Source organism: Bombus pyrosoma, linkage group LG10 (genome assembly GCF_014825855.1).
Source record: "Bombus pyrosoma isolate SC7728 linkage group LG10, ASM1482585v1, whole genome shotgun sequence".
Taxonomy (NCBI): domain Eukaryota; kingdom Metazoa; phylum Arthropoda; class Insecta; order Hymenoptera; family Apidae; genus Bombus; species Bombus pyrosoma.
The window spans coordinates 15,139,718-15,158,605 of record NC_057779.1 but is presented as its reverse complement, the minus strand read 5'-3'; the positions used below and the strand labels follow the sequence as shown (position 1 = coordinate 15,158,605).

At 30.0% G+C, this 18,888-nt stretch overlaps 6 protein-coding genes and 1 long non-coding RNA gene across 13 annotated transcripts in view; 4 read left to right on the top strand and 3 right to left on the bottom strand.

Annotated features, from left to right (window-relative positions):
* The window catches only part of LOC122571721 (cadherin-87A), a gene marked incomplete at its 5' end in the record, with an annotated part of 436,847 nt that extends 434,833 nt beyond the window's left edge, over positions 1 to 2,014 (top strand). Inside the window, 4 exons of the mRNA XM_043735781.1 lie at positions 49 to 150; positions 220 to 433; positions 529 to 635; positions 900 to 2,014. Of these exons, the coding sequence (XP_043591716.1) occupies positions 49 to 150; positions 220 to 433; positions 529 to 635; positions 900 to 933 (457 nt within the window). The remainder of the gene's footprint in view (positions 1 to 48; positions 151 to 219; positions 434 to 528; positions 636 to 899) is intronic.
* LOC122571300 (ribonuclease P protein subunit rpr2) lies at positions 1,878 to 3,027 on the bottom strand. 2 transcript variants are annotated; one of them, XM_043734869.1, is made up of 4 exons: positions 2,761 to 3,027; positions 2,600 to 2,661; positions 2,432 to 2,523; positions 1,878 to 2,315 (listed from the first exon to the last, which is right to left on the bottom strand). In XM_043734869.1, exons 2-4 carry the CDS (start codon positions 2,615 to 2,617, stop codon positions 2,018 to 2,020), a joined length of 408 nt encoding a protein of 135 aa, XP_043590804.1. In that variant the 5' UTR covers positions 2,618 to 2,661; positions 2,761 to 3,027; the 3' UTR covers positions 1,878 to 2,017. The 2 variants fall into 2 exon arrangements, with proteins under 2 accessions (XP_043590804.1, XP_043590803.1); XM_043734868.1 differs by having other exon boundaries at positions 2,774 to 3,025.
* Positions 3,028 to 3,354: 327 nt separating this feature from the next.
* On the bottom strand, positions 3,355 to 4,589 carry LOC122571299. The gene is made up of 3 exons (XM_043734866.1): positions 4,256 to 4,589; positions 3,948 to 4,117; positions 3,355 to 3,832 (listed from the first exon to the last, which is right to left on the bottom strand). The coding sequence occupies exons 1-3, from the start codon at positions 4,430 to 4,432 to the stop codon at positions 3,613 to 3,615; spliced, it is 567 nt and encodes a 188-aa protein (XP_043590801.1). The 5' UTR covers positions 4,433 to 4,589; the 3' UTR covers positions 3,355 to 3,612.
* Positions 4,590 to 5,865: 1,276 nt separating this feature from the next.
* LOC122571798 (ubiquitin carboxyl-terminal hydrolase 1) lies at positions 5,866 to 11,186 on the top strand. The gene is made up of 7 exons (XM_043735948.1): positions 5,866 to 6,165; positions 6,332 to 6,511; positions 6,627 to 6,865; positions 7,027 to 7,256; positions 7,342 to 7,895; positions 7,974 to 8,166; positions 8,251 to 11,186. Exons 2-7 carry the CDS (start codon positions 6,343 to 6,345, stop codon positions 8,810 to 8,812), a joined length of 1,947 nt encoding a protein of 648 aa, XP_043591883.1. The 5' UTR covers positions 5,866 to 6,165; positions 6,332 to 6,342; the 3' UTR covers positions 8,813 to 11,186.
* On the top strand, positions 9,864 to 15,151 carry LOC122571799. 3 transcript variants are annotated; one of them, XM_043735950.1, is made up of 3 exons: positions 9,864 to 9,996; positions 11,551 to 11,749; positions 13,467 to 15,151. In XM_043735950.1, exons 2-3 carry the CDS (start codon positions 11,579 to 11,581, stop codon positions 13,806 to 13,808), a joined length of 513 nt encoding a protein of 170 aa, XP_043591885.1. In that variant the 5' UTR covers positions 9,864 to 9,996; positions 11,551 to 11,578; the 3' UTR covers positions 13,809 to 15,151. The 3 variants fall into 3 exon arrangements, with proteins under 3 accessions (XP_043591885.1, XP_043591887.1, XP_043591886.1); XM_043735952.1 differs by having other exon boundaries at positions 9,866 to 9,996; positions 11,585 to 11,749; XM_043735951.1 differs by lacking the exon at positions 9,864 to 9,996 and adding an exon at positions 10,372 to 10,509.
* LOC122571800 lies at positions 11,596 to 17,126 on the bottom strand. The gene is made up of 3 exons (XR_006318231.1): positions 15,868 to 17,126; positions 15,238 to 15,506; positions 11,596 to 11,707 (listed from the first exon to the last, which is right to left on the bottom strand). It is a non-coding gene; the product is annotated as an uncharacterized LOC122571800 (long non-coding RNA).
* Positions 17,127 to 17,271: 145 nt separating this feature from the next.
* The window catches only part of LOC122571792, a 215,792-nt gene continuing 214,175 nt past the window's right edge, over positions 17,272 to 18,888 (top strand). The window contains exon 1 of one of the 4 annotated variants that reach the window (XM_043735942.1): positions 17,272 to 17,579. In XM_043735942.1, the coding sequence (XP_043591877.1) occupies positions 17,446 to 17,579 (134 nt within the window). In that variant the 5' untranslated portion in view covers positions 17,272 to 17,445. Of the gene's footprint in view, positions 17,584 to 18,888 lie in introns of all 4 variants that reach the window. The other 3 variants (XM_043735944.1, XM_043735943.1, XM_043735946.1) reach the window with 3 other exon arrangements.

Sequence of the window (18,888 nt, the reverse complement as noted above, 5' to 3'; positions counted from 1 at the left end):
ATTTTAGTATGAAAAACATCAAATGTATTATATTACATGATATTTTAGGGTAATCACTGTGCCAAATGATATAAGGAAGAAGGATGGTTTAATAAAGAAACAAATTATTGACGAGTTAAATACTACAGAAAATCCTTTGTGGATCGAGCAGTGAGTAAAGATATATCTTTTGTTAAAGATACATTCATATAACATATTTATATAATGATAATTTTTTAGAAAACTCAAATTATATGAGGAACAAGAATTAACAATGCAAGTATTTAGTGAACCTGAAGGTGGCTTAGGTACAGAGAGACGAGGAAGTGGTGTAAGTGTTGGGATGGGTGATACATCTCAAGATAACACTTATGCTACTATTCAGCGACCACTGCCTACGAACAGGCACCGTCCAACAACACCAGATTATACAACGCTTCCAGGAAACCATAATGTATATCAAGAAAGCCATTATATTCTTTAACATTAGATAAACTATTATATATTTAAAAAGAAAGAAATGTAATTATATTATATATTTTATTTTAGCTTTACGAATCAGCCATGGGTTTTCAAGGATCAACATTTCAGCCATCCTCGAATGTAATGCCTCAATTTACACTTGATCGTGATGGTCAACCCCAGTTTGTTTCAGGGCTAGTATAAATTAAGTTTTACGCCAATCCCTTTTTTAATCAGTAATATAACTTTATCACCATACGTTGTACCTCTCTAACCACGGCTCTAACTGTTGCACGCGCCTTTCCGAAATTACACTCGCATGCACACACCTTTTCGACAATAATCGGATAATATCGTTAGGTTTGTCTGCGAGTAGACGCGTGTACAAGGAGAGCACAAAAATTATCCCGAATTACACAGGAAAATCTACTCTGACTGTGCACCTTTTGCTATTTCAGTTCGAACTCTTCAGCAGTGAAGAATTCAAGATGAAGAGTAACGACGAACAACAGTCAATATTACTGGAATAAATATTTCCCTGTAGCTGGTGTGTGCATGTATATATGTGTGCGTTGCCAACCTATGGTCCTAACTAACTAATTGTTAGGTTCACTGTTAGAAAAATCAAAATTGCTAGAAAATAGATACTGTGAAATAGTTTAATGACCGAAGCTTGGCACGACAGATATATGTATATAAATGAATGTGTAGACTCCGTCCAGCGCAGTTTTCTGATTAATTCCTCACTAGTTTAGTATTTATATAACTTATGTACGTTTTACACGTAAAAACAAAAGGAAGGAACGTACTTATAGTGTCATTATCTTCTATATGAACAAATGAGTCACTTAATGTCATATCATGGCGTTAATACAACAAAATGTTCTAAATGTTAAAAAAAAGAACAAGCTCATAATGTTAAAAATATTTGTAATTAGAAAAACAATTCAGTCGAAATATCAGCATATGTCATAAGTTCATGTACAACTATTAATTTGCAATATATGTTATATTTATTTAAGTTAGGGTTAAATGACTGATTTTTATCCGATTAATCTGTGATTTGATTACGCCCGCGTATATACGTGACAGTTATCCTATATTTGAGATTTTGTATAACTCATTGGCGATGGGCGGATATAGTCATATCATAGCTAGTTAAATGGAGACGTTCGCATCAAATTTCAATGTTATGTAACAACATAATCATCTCGCGCTATCTGCGAAGACCACATCGTTTTTCATCGCCTAAACCGTCCTCAACGAAACATATGTGCATTGGGGTCTATGGAATTTATTGCGAACGGCTCTAATCGTACAGTATATCATATACTCGAAAAACAATAACTTAACTATGATCATGTTATGTCTATAAACATTTAATGTAAAACTAATATCAGTATCACAATATTACTAGATGGTTATGAATATTCCAGTTAGTAAAAGTATCTGTTTATTGATTATAAATTTATTGTAACATATTTTATGTATAAGTCATTGATAAAAAAAATATTCGTATGTCAACATTCATCACATCTCACATCATGTGGAAATAAATATTCAAATCTGTGTACATTTAACTCTTTTCAGTATCCATATGTTCTCCTTTATCCAAATTCTTTTTTTTTACCTCAATATTAGACTTATTATCTAACGATTTTGGTGCATAATTGAAAATTTGAACTACCGAATTAGGTTGTTCAATCCATAATTTATGTCCTTCTTTTGTGGGATATCTTTTAACACTTAAACATGTTAAACATGTCCACTTCACACTTTTTACCGGTTTTGACACTAATCGCACCCTTGCAGTTTCACCAGGTATAAGTGGTGATTGACAACATTTACAAATTGTCCTTTTAATATCTGATTCTCTTAAAAAGAAAAATTTTATATATATATATATATCTTACTTACATATATTATAGAAACTTATTTACGATTATGACTAGATAGATATATTATGGTCATTTAAATTTTTTAAACTCACATTCTTAAAACTGATTTTTTTGCACAACCAACCATTATATTTCCATAATATGATGCTGCTACTCTATTTTTCAATGCCATTAGGTAACTTGCCTAAGAACAGTTTCTTATTAATATTTCCACTTTAATTTACAGCAAAATATAAAAAGTTACTCAAGATTATTATTACCTGATACAAATAGTTCATCCTTTCAAAAATATCTTTACCTTGGCATAGTTTTGTATTTGTATCTAATAATTATAAAATAGAAAATAAATGTAATAGAAAAGTATGTAAATATATATAACACTTAATATTACAAATATATTTGAAAAAATATAGTATATTACATTTTATACTAACCCATACTTCTTACAAAAATTAAAGTTACGTATCTTAAAACTTTGTTCGTAAAGAAATACTTTGAAGAAGAAAATGGTTTAGTAAAATAGGTTATGTTGTATTGTTTACGGTTACTAATGACTTACACCATTTAGATTGTCAAACATGTAATATATTATTAGACCTATACATCGTTACTAAAGAAAAATTATATAAAAGTTTCAAATAAAACTTTTATATAATTTTATATTATAAAATATATTTTTTATATTATAATTTTATATTATAGTATTATAAAATTAGATAAAGTTATTCACACAACTACTGTTGAACTAACTGTTCATTAAAATAGGCTATAAGTGAATTATGGTACTTTATTGCAAAGTTAATATTTATATATATATATATACACGCAAATTCATACAAATAAAAATTTCATCTTTTTTTTTAATTAAATTTTATCTTTACTTTGTTTTTGTGTCATAACATATGGCAACAAAATTAGGATATTTAATATAAGATCTAGTATAGTTTAAATTATTGAATTACCTACAAAGTTAAAAATTCTAAACAAAAATAATGTCAATGAGTATTTTAATGTATAGTTGTACTTATATATTTTATTATTATCTTATATTTGAGATGCGACATATAAAAACAATATTATCTTAAAATAATTCAATTTTGACTTTAATGATTAACAGTAATAATGTGAAACAAACAATATACAATCTTGAAAATTTCATTTTCTCAATATGATATACAATATACAAATGTTTAGAAAGAGTTGGTGCTTATGTACATTCTCTTTCTGGAATGCATACATAATCCTTGTGTATAGTCATCATTTCTTATCATTATCATAGTAATCCTTGTGAACTATGATCAGAAACTGATGTTGAAGTATTAGTTAAAGCTGTCATAAACATATGTGACTTATAATTATCTTTACATGCTGATGATAATCCATTTTCTTTTACTTTACATTTCCAACTAAGATTAGGAGTAAATTCAACTTTTAAGTTTTCTGTTTCTTCAACTGAGTTTTGATTGGGGCTCCTTGTACTGTTAGCATTTGATCTATATAATTTAAATAAGATATTGAAATAATAATTACTACGAATTGATTAATGAATCTATGAAATTATTAAAAAATAATAATTTCTACTTAAAATATTACAAATTAAATACTTACTCTTCCAAGACATCATTTTCATCGTAGCGATAACCATACTCTTCAAAAACAGTCTCCAAATTATCGCACTGCTCTTTTAAGCTTTCATATTGTGCCTTAGTTTCTTGAAGAAATTCTTCCATATGAATTGAATCTTCTTTCATTTCTGTCAAAGTTTGTTCTATCCCACTCTGATATTTTTTAGTGCATAAAGAAAATATTAAATAGTATCAGTAGCCATATAAATTTTTAAGAAACATTAAATAACAAAACATTAATTAAATGGTAGAAATAATTTAAAGAAATAAAATAATTTATATGATACAAACCTGTGTACTTTTTATAACATTCCACATAGCTTCGGTATAAAAATCTGATTCTGCAGTACATTCTGCAAAACGTCCGATTAGAACGTGTGGAAGTTTCCATGTTGTATTTAGTTTTTCAATACCGTCATCAATTTGTCGAGCTTGAACTCTCAGTTTTCCAAAATTACTTGAACGCATTGAACAAAAATTATATCAAATTTACCTGCTATTTCACAAATTGATTATTTTGAATGACTGTATACACAGCTACGTAAGCGTTTTTAAAATATGTAACCGTATACAGTTTTGCCAACATAAAATATAAAATTCTCTGCGTAAGTAACTATCCTTTTTTATATTAATATTATATTGTTTTTACTTACTATATGTTATAATTAAACAGATAAGTGCAAAGGTTGTTAAATTAAAATATATTCCTATTCAGTAAATTTTGAAAAATTTATATTTGAACATGTTTTTCATAAAACACTGTTTTTAATGTTTTTAATAATATATTATATTAAATTATACGTATGTGTATGCTCGGAAGTAAAATTTGTATAAAGTTTAATTGCATATTTCCATGTCATTAATAATAGCGCTTTTAATACCATTTTATTGGATTGAATGCCATCAACATTTTTTACTAATATACCATATGTCATATAATACAATTATTAAGTATTAACTATTAACGAATTAAATATTGTAATTCAAAATCTATGATATTTATAAAAAAAGCATCAAAATTTAATTTTCGCAGGAAACAAACTATGGAAAGTTAATGAGACAATATTAAATTGAATTGTTATCCTTATAGGAAAATAAATTATATATGTTGGGAAATAATAATACTACCACTATTACATAAAAATTTAATACAATACTGTTGAATAAAATTTGAATAAAAATTATGGTTTATTGTTTTGATATACATATATATAACATATGTATATGTATGTATATTCGGTTTGACAAATCTGTCGAATCTTTTATACCGTTTTTTTTTTTACGTTAATTTATTACGTTCAAGATTCCTCAATTATTAAAATTACATAATAGCTACTTGAAATCTTCTCTAAGTGACATTTAAAAACTCGAGTTTTAAAAATTGTAAGAAAGGAATAAATTTTTTATATTGCAAATTACAAAAAATACTTCTTAGTATAGATGTAACTGATAATATTTATTTATTTAATACACAGAAAATAAATAAAAAATGAAAAAGAAGGCATATTGCAATAAAATTTAGTTACTGAAACAATTATATATGGATAAAAAATAATAGATAAAATTATACAAAAGGAATAAATTTAAACCGTGCGTGCTTAAAATTACACTAGTATTTAGTAATCATATTGTAATAAAAAGATTTCGTTAAATATGTACGTTAGATATATTAAAATCGTACAAAATTAAATAATAAAATTATCTGTGTTGTATATCTATATAATGAATATTATTTTTTTATGATCATAATAAAATAAAAAATATGATAATCAGTTACTAATATCGAAGTACATAAGGACAAAGTATTTTAAAACTTATCCACATTTTAACTAGCGAGAGACTACTTTTGACCTACTGAATATGCACTTATGTCATAATCGCACCAACGTCCATTTTCAGATGCAAACGCTCGTAACGGATTCTAGGGGAACATTAATGACGACAATGTGCATAGTGTAGAAAAAGCTACATAAATGTGAAATTGTAAGCGCACATGAACGCGGTTCATGAATATATGACATTAAGCACAACGCATAATGGCTACTGTAACATTGTAAAAAAGTGTTTCGTCTGACAGCAGTAGAAATGTAGTTCGTGTAATTCAAAGAACATTTTGTGGTTTAATTGTCATACAGATTTTTTCGATTAACTAAGGTTAATAACAAACTCATTTGTTCCATGACTTCCTTACTAAATAATACGTAAGTACATAGGTTTTAAATTAAATATAGGTTTTTATTTATACGATATAAACTAAAGTAATTAGTACAAAGTAAAATGGAATTTAAATAACCTCTGTAAAAGCAAATTTATAATTTAAATGCAATTTATGTAAATGGACAACTATATAGTTGATTGTAATTTCAGGTTAACAAAAAATGACAGTATTAGAAACAGAAGAAGATGCGGATAAACGTTCAGTTCCCCCTAGGAAGAAACTTTGCTTATCCCTTTCTGGCCGTGCACGTACAATTTCTAACAACATTTCTCAGGCTCCTCAGATTTCAGAGAGGGAGAGCCTTTTAAACAGAGATACCTATACACATAGTACGTAAACTTCGTTATTATATAAACTTTCATATTATATTGAATATTCATTATATACGTTTATATCAATCATATATGATTTAACGTTTATTCATAATGTTCATTGATTATGAAGGTACAATCAAAATGTTGAATGGTTATCGCAATCAATTGAGCAATCACCAAGATGGAAGTTATGATGTATCGAATAGTGGTACAGAAGGATTAAGAATAGCTACTTTATGTAATTTAGGAAATACATGTTTTTTGAACAGTGTGATATATACGTTACGATTTGCACCATCCTTCCTACATAATTTGCATCATTTGGCCACCGATTTGTCTAATTTAAATGATAAACAACTTCAAACAAAAGTAAGTTGTATTTTATTTAAAATAATAGATTTTGTTCCAGCAGTACACGTCATTAGCGACTGAGGTGTTGATGCTAATTCTTTAATTAAAAGAAAGAATGCTTTATTATATTTTTACATCAAAATAAAATGGAAAAATATATTATATATTTTTTATATTAGATAAAGTCATCATCTTTGGGAAGAACTGGTGTGTCACTTACATCAAGTGGCAGCAGGAGTTGGAGCAGTAAAGACTTATTAGCTTTGGCTGGACCTACTGGAGATAGTAACAAACATAGAATACAAATAGCTACTGAGAAGTTACATGAATTGTTCATGGCATTACGTGCATCTGAAGCAAGAGAAAACAGTGAACCGTATCAACCAGATGCATTTTTGCAAGCTCTTAGGTAAATATAATATTAACAATAGAATATTATAATTAAGAATTGAATATTACATTAAAAACAATAATGCATGTATATCTTTTTACAGAGATGTGAATCCTATCTTTGAAGGAAATCAACAGCAAGATGCTCATGAGCTTTTAGTGTGTTTACTAGATAACATCAGGGAAACATTCCAATTGTTGGTCAGGCATAGAGAAAGTCAGTTTGGACAAAATAACGATGGATTATCAGACTTCTCTACAGAACATTTAACAGATGTACAATCAGAAGGTAGTAATTCCAACAAAAGAAGCATTCGTAAATCTAGAAAAAAGAAAAAGATAACAACAAGGGGAAGTTCATCTTGTCTTGTACAATCGAATCTAAACGGTGTATCAGTACCTTCTAGACCATATGAACATATGAAATATTATATGAAGTACTGTATGAAATATGAAAATGGTCATGCTGAATTTCCGGAAACTAATGGAGAGATAAGTAGTCATAGACTGGAAAGCAAAAAGTGTTTTATTTCTGAAGATTTTGAGGGAGTTAGCCTTTTGCGGACTACATGTCTAGAGTGTGAGCATGTTACAGAACGAAAGGAAACATTTTGCGATATATGTGTGCCTATTGATATAGACAGATCAAGTGAAAAAGGTAGGTGACATTAATGATCATCCAATATTAAGTAACGAGTAACGCTCAGAAATATACTGTAGATATATTTATTTGCAGATAAAGAAGTAAGACCAATGGACAGTAGTGAAGTATACAAACGTGCAGTAGTTACTAGTGAACTTCTTTGGGGTAGAGATAAATATTGGTGCGCTCGTTGTCTTCGTTATAATGAAGCTCGCAGAGCTGTGTGTTTTCCATCTTTACCAAGGCTACTTATATTGCAGCTGAAAAGATTTTCTACTGCAGCAGGGTAAGATTCAGTTTTATAACTTTTATTTATTGCAATGAAGAAACAAGATTTCCATATTTCATATAAAGATATATATTGCATTAGGTCAATGGAAAAAATTAATAATCATATGCCAACACCGTTAACATTACAATGTTTTTGCGAAGAATGCAACAATGATCAAACACGGGGAACTACAAGTGGCAGATCAGAGTCACGACATGTATATAAGTTATATTCTGTAATTATGCACCAGGGTGCGACAATGACAGCTGGTCATTATGTCGCTTATACTCGTTTACCTGATGAATCTGCATTCGCAGAATATTTTCAATGCGATCGAGGTAGTAAACGACAAACTTCTGGTCAGGGTAGTAGCAGCAGCACAAACACAAACTCGTCTTCATCAGACAAAACATCCGGTATATTAAAATACTTTAGAAGTAAACCAAGTGCTAGTGAATCTAAGGAACAATTAATTCGATTTGGTTGTCGTAGTATGGATTGTTGTGGTATTCGACGTCATAAACATACTAGCACATGGCTGGAATGTGATGACGAGGCAGTACATGTAATCCCATTACGAGAGTTAGAAGATAAATTAGCGCCAAATCCACGAAATTCCGCCACTCCTTACCTCCTGTTCTATGTAAGATCCATGACGTAAATATTTTTTTTCTTTAAAAACGTAAAAAACATGCGTATATCAAGTATTCAAACTAAGAGTGCAATGGGCCTTGTTCCTCCCTGTTAATGACTGCGCTGTCACACACATTCCACATCTGTTTACTGTGTACGTACTGTATCAGGTTTAGGTGAACGTGTATCATTTCGTAGAAAATAAATTATGTATTAAAATCATGTTAAGCGTTAGAATTTGATAGTTAAATGATATGCAATAAATTCTCCAATCTACGCGATAATGGTACTCAAATCTTGCTATTAATACCACAAAGTGTCAATTTGTATTTAGATGATTAATGTTAACTGGGATGTGGGGCGTTTTATTTTTAAGTTGTTTCTGTAAAAATAAAAGTATGTATTCTTGATTTAATTCCCTATTCTTTTCAGCTTTAGGTACTTTCCGATGTAAGTGGAAGTACAAAAATGATATTTACAATAATTAAATAAGCTTGTATCCTAGATACTATCATCATATATACTTTTATTAACCGTATTATTTTTTTCATGTACTATCAACAACACATATTACCTTATGTTTTATTTATGAGAATGGTAAAACAAAAAAATATTTATGCTAGTAAATTAATAATATATTCCTTTTATATTTTTAAATTAAATTATAAATATATTTCTTTAAACGTATAATTTTTATACTTTTATTTCCTAAACGAAAAAACGATAATTTCAGATTTTTTGCCGAAGATGTTTGCGTTTGAAATCGTTCTAATTTAAGTTTAATTATTATATACATAATCACTGTTAAATGTGCGAAAATCAATCACTATGACACATAGTTTGTAATAAATATTTATACGTCCAAGAAGTAATTTAAAGATATCGGAGTTAAGCGATTGTTGTTAAACAATAACAGAATGAAATAGAGCAAAGAACAGTGAATTATTAATTGCTTAAAATGTCCTGTTTACGTTGAAATACATATTTGTAAAACGTCAGGATGTTAGTTTAATCATACGTGGCTATATACATATATCGATTGTTTCGATAGGGGTCAGTAGTGAATAGTCGTGTTTCACCTGCCAGCCTGACGTATTGTCGTTTCTTCTACTTTCGACTCGCGTTACAAATACATTTAACTTTTCGCCTTTTTTTTATATAAAAAGTTTTCCTCCTTGGACATGATTGCATCGTTGTTTCTTTAAAGAAAAGGTAAGTCAGTCGTATATAGAACTGTATACAAATTTTAACGTTTTTAAACGAAATCAAATTTACGCGCTACGAATAAGCAGAATTTAAACGAAAGTAGAACATTCATGTATATGTTATAGTGTGAATATATATTTTTTATATTCGTGTTATATTCATTGTTAAATACGATAGATTGTAAAACACAGTAGGAAAACATTGTATTTGCGTAATATTGAAATCGGTAACGTTAATAAGTAATTACTATTTAAGCCAATTATTTGATTACCAAAACTGTCTGTTTTTTCTAATTAATTATTTATATAAATATTAGAATACGAATATGAAAGTGTTGTAAGAGAAATCAATTTTTACTGTTATTATTACCGTTTTAATAACTTTATATTCTTTTATCAGTTATATACATAGTTATTATTTGAAATAATGTTTTCCTTTATTTGCATAACGTGCGAGCAAACTGCGTACCTGCGTTTTATTCAACAGTAAAAATTTAACGTCAATTTTTATAATGACATGGTGAGTGTAACATATAAGAATTTCATTGAATGTACGTATTTCGATGTGAAACACTATGGATATAGAAATCATTCACTTGGACAAAAAAAAGCTATTGGAATCAGGCAAAGAAAGACGCAAAACAACGTTGATTATTGGTAAAATTATCAGTGATAGTAAATGGAAAATGCTTGATGAACATTACAATAGTATAGAATATCTCCATAAGGCATAGTGCACATTTATCGCTCTAACAAACTAAGCAAGCATAATCAATACAGTTACAGTATATCGTCGACAAGTATAATAGATGGATGTCGTAATATCATTGACGTTTATTACATGCACTGCACATTATACATTAGTGTCATATCTTTCTTTCTTAAAGAGTTACGTTTGACACAAAATATGTATACTAAGCATCATAAATTTATTAATTCACTGTTCACGTATAATCGATATACTTCACTTATTTATACTATATCACATTTTTAACATTGCTCAACGTAGTGATAAAAAATCTAATACGATATTTATATAGTTATTGTATAAGTCAGTATAATTCGTACAATTATTGATATCGACGTAAGAATTAAAAATGATGTGATGAGATTATATCGTAAATATTTAAAATATTATTAGCATGTTGGTCATTAACTGTTGCAAGTTCGAGCACTATAAATATATTTATAATAGTAGCTATTGTGTTCGTTGATTTATTTAATACGGTTACTGCAAAAGCCATATACTACAAATATAATACCACATATAATACAAGTATATAATATAATAATATATATTATGTAATATGTATATTATATAATATATTAATATAATGACATAAATAATATATAATATAATATATAATACAAATATATACAACAACCAACAAATATTATATTATAAAAATAGTATCACTTTTTTAATATTGCACGAGATAAAATTAAGTCAATAAGAATAGGTATACATATACGTACATATGTCATTCAGCTATTTGTTTCAATCAAATTTCCGTACGTCGGAGATGATCTTATCTGTTTTTCATTTATACGGTGATTACAGATTTTGCTAAAACTAATAAATTATCGGTATGAAGTACCAGCAGATCTCGGTCGATTTTATAAGTATGGTGTACACCGCTTGTTCGTACTTGGCTCTCGCTGGAGTCGTTTGGATATTCTTACGGCTCATCCAGGCGTGCTTTTGGTTACCACGCCATCTGAAAAGACAAAATAATGTTCAACGGATGCTGCAAGACAAGGTTCTATTCTTTTATTCTCTTTTAACAAGTAACATATATTAATATATTAAGTCCGTTAGCAGATTAAGTGGTTAAATATTTTAGTATAATATTACAATAGCTTTAGAATAAGTAATCACATCTTTCCTTGATTAAAGCTCCGTAAAATTACCTTTACACTTTGTTTATGAACCAAAGCGAGTAGCAGGAGGCATTGTTTCATTGTTCTCAGCCTCACATGTCTGACCGGTGATAAATGGACGTGTCGAATTCTGGACATTGATCGAGTGATTCATAAGTGAAATTTGAATTTTTATGTTGGAATTTCATTAAACGGAACTCATTGATGAATGGTTGATTTAAACAGATTATCTGTTATCTTTATTATTTCTTTTTTTCTTTTTTTAAAAATTGAAGATAGTATTCAAATGTCTTCAAAAGTATGAAAAGTATCAAAATGGGAAATATGTGGAAAATATAAGAAGTGCTTGGATGAAACTTGTAATATATCAAGCGTGCTGAGGTTATGTGGTCTTCCAATTATTTTAAAATCCCTAAATCAACATCGAGAGAGGAAAGAATAAAAAAATTCTTCATAAAAAGAAGACAACATTTCTCATTGCATATGGAACATTTTCAGAATATTTTTGCTTGTTTCTTTCACACGAGATATTCTTGAGACATTAACATAATGGATATTAGCATAATGCCAACTCACATAGAAACTGCACGATCGAACCTCCATATACCTTACTTATGTGATAGCGTATATACATAAAATATTATACGTTCATACGTATGTCACAGCATTGAAAAGGACCCTATTACTTAAAATCTTAGACTAATTTCTCAATGCAGAGATTTTCAATGCATATGTATATGTATATTCGACTCTGTGCTCTACCTTCTGCAATATTGCTGCAGTTAAATCTCGACATATCCTAACAATTCTACGCTTTATAACTCCAGATGTCCTAGAGCTTTAATTCAGTAAACGATATTTTTTAAACGAGGTAATGTAATTACGGTTAATCCTGACATGTCCATTTCGAAAATTCATATCCCCAAGAATAATACAAATTAAAGATGAAAAGTGGTTTTGTTGAAAATATCACGATTTAGTGTCAGTTATAATATGCAACGAAAAATGTATGCTGCCATCTATAAATTCGGAGTTGAAAATCATCACAAGGTCGAACAAATGTCAGTATAATCTGTTCCTCTCAATATTTTATAACTAGACTGAGGATAGTTCTGCATTCATGGAAAATTTCAATGTGGAAAAATTTATAGAATGCATGTAACATATAGAAATACGTAAAATATTCAAAGTACAGTAGTTGTTATAGTATTTGGAGAATGAAACAAATCTCTATTCGACCTCTATTTCTTTAGTGATATTCGCAAAAAATCTGAACTTTTACAAATATCTGTAGTCTATCACTTTCGATCGACACATTTTCCTATATTTTTCATACCTTTCGAGATATTTGCCTTTTTTATCTATTATTATGAGAATCATCGACTTTTAAAAAAATGTTTTAAAAAAATTATTCTGTAATTTACGAAATTGAAATTGCTTTAATATCTTCACTACACTTATCGATACGAAAAAATGTTTGAAAAAAATTTTTCTGCATCAATGGATAAATATTCTGCTACCTTTTAAGTGTGTACACGCTTATTTAAAAATACCTATAGTTACGTGAACCATCAATTAATAATCATTTTTGTATAGATGGAGGGCTATGAGAAGTACATATTGGAATGCGAAAGAAAAGAAAAGATTGAACAAGAATTGCAAGGCGGGGATGCCAAGTTTGATCCCGAGCAAGCGGAGAAATGGAAAGAACGAAGAGAATGTCTGGAAATGTTGAAGAGGGAATTAAGTAAGATTCGCGATGGCGGTGACGATTCGCAAGACTGGGACTATCTCTTGGAAGATGATGAAAAGAAGGAAGCTAGTATTACAGAAATTCAAGATGACGAAATTTCTAAAGATGGACCTAATGGTAAAATAAACGCAAGCACGAACGTGATCAAACAAGTAGCCGATTCGGAGGAGAAAAAGGACAAATAATTATGTTTCGCATCATCTCTGTAAGAACGCAACGGCATCTATGATAACAGATTGAAGATGTTTTAAATCTATTTAGTTCGTAAAAATCGTAGATAAAATCGTAAGATGAAACATTTAAAGAATTCGATTCGAAGTATTTAAAAAATATGCATCGAGATAAATGTGTGTACATTTAAAAACAAACAGAAGAAATGGTAATTATTAATTCTGTGAACAAATTTTTAACAATTTTGTTTTTGAACGTATCGTTGCTGCCGCGATCATACAATAATTAATATCATAAACAGTTTTAACCTTAATACGTTTCGTCCACATAATTCACGTACGAGGCACAAGAATTTAGTAATTAATACGTATTAAGTATTTGATTCTACTTATACTTAATTATATTTGCAATGATATACGAGTGAATGCATTTTATTGTACGTACTTAAATATACAATTTTTACGAAAAATTACCTGTTGACACGAAAATGTAAAATAAGTGCATATACATTAGAAACACAATTCAAAATTAAAGTTCAATCTATTACATACACGTGCCTCTTTAAAATTGCAATGTAATCAAGGGATATATCGACTTTTGCAATCATTAGCCTGCAATAATTTAAAGAATTCATTTAATTAGTTTATAATGTGACAAAATTATTATATTATAATATAGAAGATGTATTAGAATATTAATAATTTTAATATATTTTTGTTATATTTATTATTATTATTATTATTTAGTGCTGTATACGTATTGAGACTTTAAAGAAGTGCCCTTATAAAAATAGAATAGGTATATTCTTAAAAATGACTGAAACACATACACGAAAAACAAATGAAATTAAGATATTTAAAAAATCGAATTTATAATACCTAACAGAGTTAATTTATCGAAATATTACATATGGAAAGAACAATTATGATATTTTTGTACTGGATTTTTATCAAACATAATGTAAAGTGTAAACTTTATAGTATTTATAACAAATATTTAAAGTTACCAATTCTAACCAGGAAAATGAATTGAACTGAATATAATAATATATAAACCAAGTGTGATTTCGTATGCAACTAATGCACCGTATTTTTTACATACATGTACATCAACAAAGTCCTATTTATTCTTCAGACGTGTTATACATCTATGTACTTATCTTTGTATCGTTTGAATTATAAAAGTAAGAACACCAAATATACTTAATATTAATCTTGAAATTTTTATTAATTAGATCGTATCTAACTAAATTTAATTTATCATTTGGTATCTCACAGTATTATTAAATAAATGTAAAATAAAAAGAACTTCGTAAAATAAAAAAAATGTAATAACTTTCAATAAATCATATACACGTAGAATTCTTTGTTATTGGAGAAAACATATTATGTCTATGTGAACTATGTTTTTAAACATGCAAATAACTTAACAGTTTTGGAATACCATTAGTGAAATTTATAAAAAGGAATACACAATGGTCCTTTGCGAAACGCGAAGACGCATCGTCGGTATAATTCGTTGTCGAAAAACGCCCTTTGCGAGGGTGTGGTCCGGGAAAACACTTGGAGGCCTGGTGCAAAATGATGCGCTCAGTGCCGAAGTCATCGGTTCCGTCGCACGTAGCGCGTCGTAGCGTAGCAATAAATAAATTAAGGTCCTTTTACGTCTGGGCCAAATTTCTCTTACGATCAAAAGCTTCTTCGCATGCACACCTAATTTGAAAATAAAAAGGTCCGTAAGCAGACTGTTGCGCTTCAATTCGACATCTGTTTTCAATCGGGTCATTAATAATCTAACCTAACAATTGATACAGAAGTTGATATAGAAATAATCAACTCAGAAAAAGATTAATTAATATGTGGAAAGAATTTCATGTTCTTATGATATGTTCTTATCGTTGAAAATTTTACGAATGTGCCCTAGAAAGGGCTGGTTGCGTTAGCGGTAATTATCGAAGTTTGTTATCTAAAGATAAAGTTTAACCGAAATTTATCGATTGATTTTCACGAGTATTTTTAGAGAATAGACATGAACGAATGTAACAACTGTATCTAGATGTTCCAATTACGATACCTTGCGAAGCAGGTGCAAGATACCGGGTAGAGATATACACACGTTTTACGGCCTGAAAGTCAAGGCTACGCTCGAAGGGCAAACTTAAAAAGGAGCTACATTTGCTGGCGCACATCCAACTGGAGCAACGATTATTTTCTTTGCCTGCGAGGCGATGGAGGTCGCTGCGCCATTCTAAACATGTATTGGGTCTAATCCAGCCGAGGCATGTGCACGAATCATTTTTCTTCAGCTGTCGGCCACGACTTTTTTCCTTCGGCATCAATTTTTCGTAATGAATCTCTGATTGCAATGTGGAAATGCTTTATGCAGCTATATCCTATCCTAATGATAAAGTAATTCCGTCAAATGCAACTACTTATGAATTTCAACAAGAAACAGGGAAAACTTGTTAGTTCAGGATGTAACTTTTATTTTAAGTCACATTACAAAGTTGATTATAGATTTACGTTCTAGAATGTATAGGTCAATTTGTCTTTGATTTTGAGATATGGAAAGTATATTGAGATATAAACCAGAATTAATTATATGGATTAAAGCTACTTAATTTTTGTTCATATTTAACATCGTGTTCGATTTTGACATAATGTATTAATCATTTCGTGTTCCTGTGTACGTAAGATGGCTTTCACATTAACCGTGTCTATTTTAAATATCGATAAGATCATTGCAAATGCTAATAGTAGATTCATTTGTTACCAAATGCTCATGTGTATACACTTTTGACCAATTTGAAAAACATTTGAAGGGGATAGGTTAATCACTGTGCGATTTATGTTACACGTCCACTATTAGTTTTCCTTTAACTTTGATAAACATTTTATAGATGTTAAATAACAAGGAATTCCATGATATTGATATTGCTGTTCATATTTCTCTGCAATGGTATGTAATAAAACTTCATTTAATGGAATTCGGCGGATGACGAATGATAACTGGAATTCACATGATGAGAAATTTAAGATTAAAGCTTATAAGAATATGTGCGATTGAATTTAACAAGATATTCAGTAACATATTACGTTTAGAAGTCAATTATACTTTTTCACATTTTTAATACTTATACATATCTATAAGAATCTAATCATATATTATATTTCACTTAGGGTTAATAACAAAGCAAACACATCAATTGCATATGTTTCTATGTTGAATGATTTAAAAATAATTCATATTTATAATTTCAGTACATTATCGCTATAGCACTAATTATTGACGAATTAAGTTATTCTCTCACTATATCTCGCATAAAACCGTTCTTTTCGTAAGACCATGCAACTAGTGTACTTACATGAATCGATCACTAACTTCGTGAAAGTTTTCGTTATTCGTGCGCAAGGTGGTGCCACCGGCGTTATTTGTACACAATCAGCCAGTTTGATGGCGGGAGGGCGCTACTTGCAATCGGGTGTATAAGGGTTCGTGAACGAAATTGGCCCTCTTCATGGACCTAGGCGATTACGTTTCTGTCGTGTAACGCGAGGGACAACACGCGAAAAGTGGTTTGCACGTTGATTTGTGGGATTGACGACAATGTCGTCGAGAAGGCCACGTTCTACGTTTATTTAAAAATCGTCGATGTACACTCTCGTCGCTGACCTGGAGACCGGCGACAGGAGCCATGCCGCAGCACAACCCCTGCCTGAAGAGGCTGATGACAATGACAGCGACGAATCGTCATCGTCTTGTCAGCTAGGGAACGTCGACAGCAAGTAAGTAAGTAGTTGAACGTCATGTTCCTGCTGCGTACCGCCCTTCTGTCTTATTTCTTTCACCTCCACGATTTCATGGTCGATAACATTTCTCTACCTGAATATGCATACATCATCGCGCGAGTTTTTGATCATTCGAAATAATCTAGGATCGAACATCACTCAATGATTGAATTTGATATTTAACGTACGATGGTTACGTGTTGATTTGGCTGGTTAGTATGTTTGTAGATGCAAGAAACTGGTTAGTTATGTTCTAATTGTGTAATGTGATTGTCCAAAACAATATCGACGCGGCAATTTGAGCGATAAAGAGGGGAATATCAGAATAATAGAGACAGATTCGGTAGTTTGCCAGTCGATGCATGCACTTATATATACATATATATATGGCCATGTGTGTGTGTGTTTTTCATATAAATGTGGTGTTCACTATGTCGATCAATTTGGTTTTCGCGTGCACTATCGCGTGGTTCTATCGTTGATCTACTCGGCCCGGCGTGTTTACGTTGCGGAAATATAACCAACGAAGGATCGTACAGTTGAAATATTGTTTCGCGAGCAGTTGCGCCGAGTCTTTTGTTACTGCTGCCAGGTGACTGGAACGAGCAGAGGTCACTGACCGGTGAACTCTGACCGAACATGACGTCATTGATTGTAGCCTCCATCCAGGGAGTTTATTTTTGTGTCACTGTATAGGTCGGTATAGGAGGTGCAACGCATCTGTAGAGAGTGGAGCATCTATGGCCTTTAATCCTTGTTGCATGTTCCACCGTCAGACCTATTGCGTCAAACGTATATACGTTTGATTTACTTATAATCGTATACCTGCGTCTTTTTAACGAAATACGAACGAATGAATGGATTCGCATTATGAATAATTTGTTTGTTGGTTTATATTGAACTATGCTATAATTTTAATCGTGAATATAATACAAGCAATAGACGTACGATTACTCATCGATTAAAGAGTCAACATTGACGATGCCGTAATATTTGAAGCGCGCAGGATTAACTAATCATAAAATGGAAATAAGAGATCCTAGTAATTTATAAAATATGATCTTGCGTTTTATACTCATGGACGATTGTATGTTTTTAATGTTCACGTTGCAGATAATAACATCTTAGAAATAAATTTAATATGCAGTAAATCAGATTTAATTAAATATAAATGAACTAAAGAAATATAATTGAAATATACACAGTACATGTATCTCTGTATTTTTTGAACTTCCTAGTTACAGAATTACTTGTTGCACACAATGAGTACTTATGAAAGCGTAAATTAATATGCAAATTATACCTT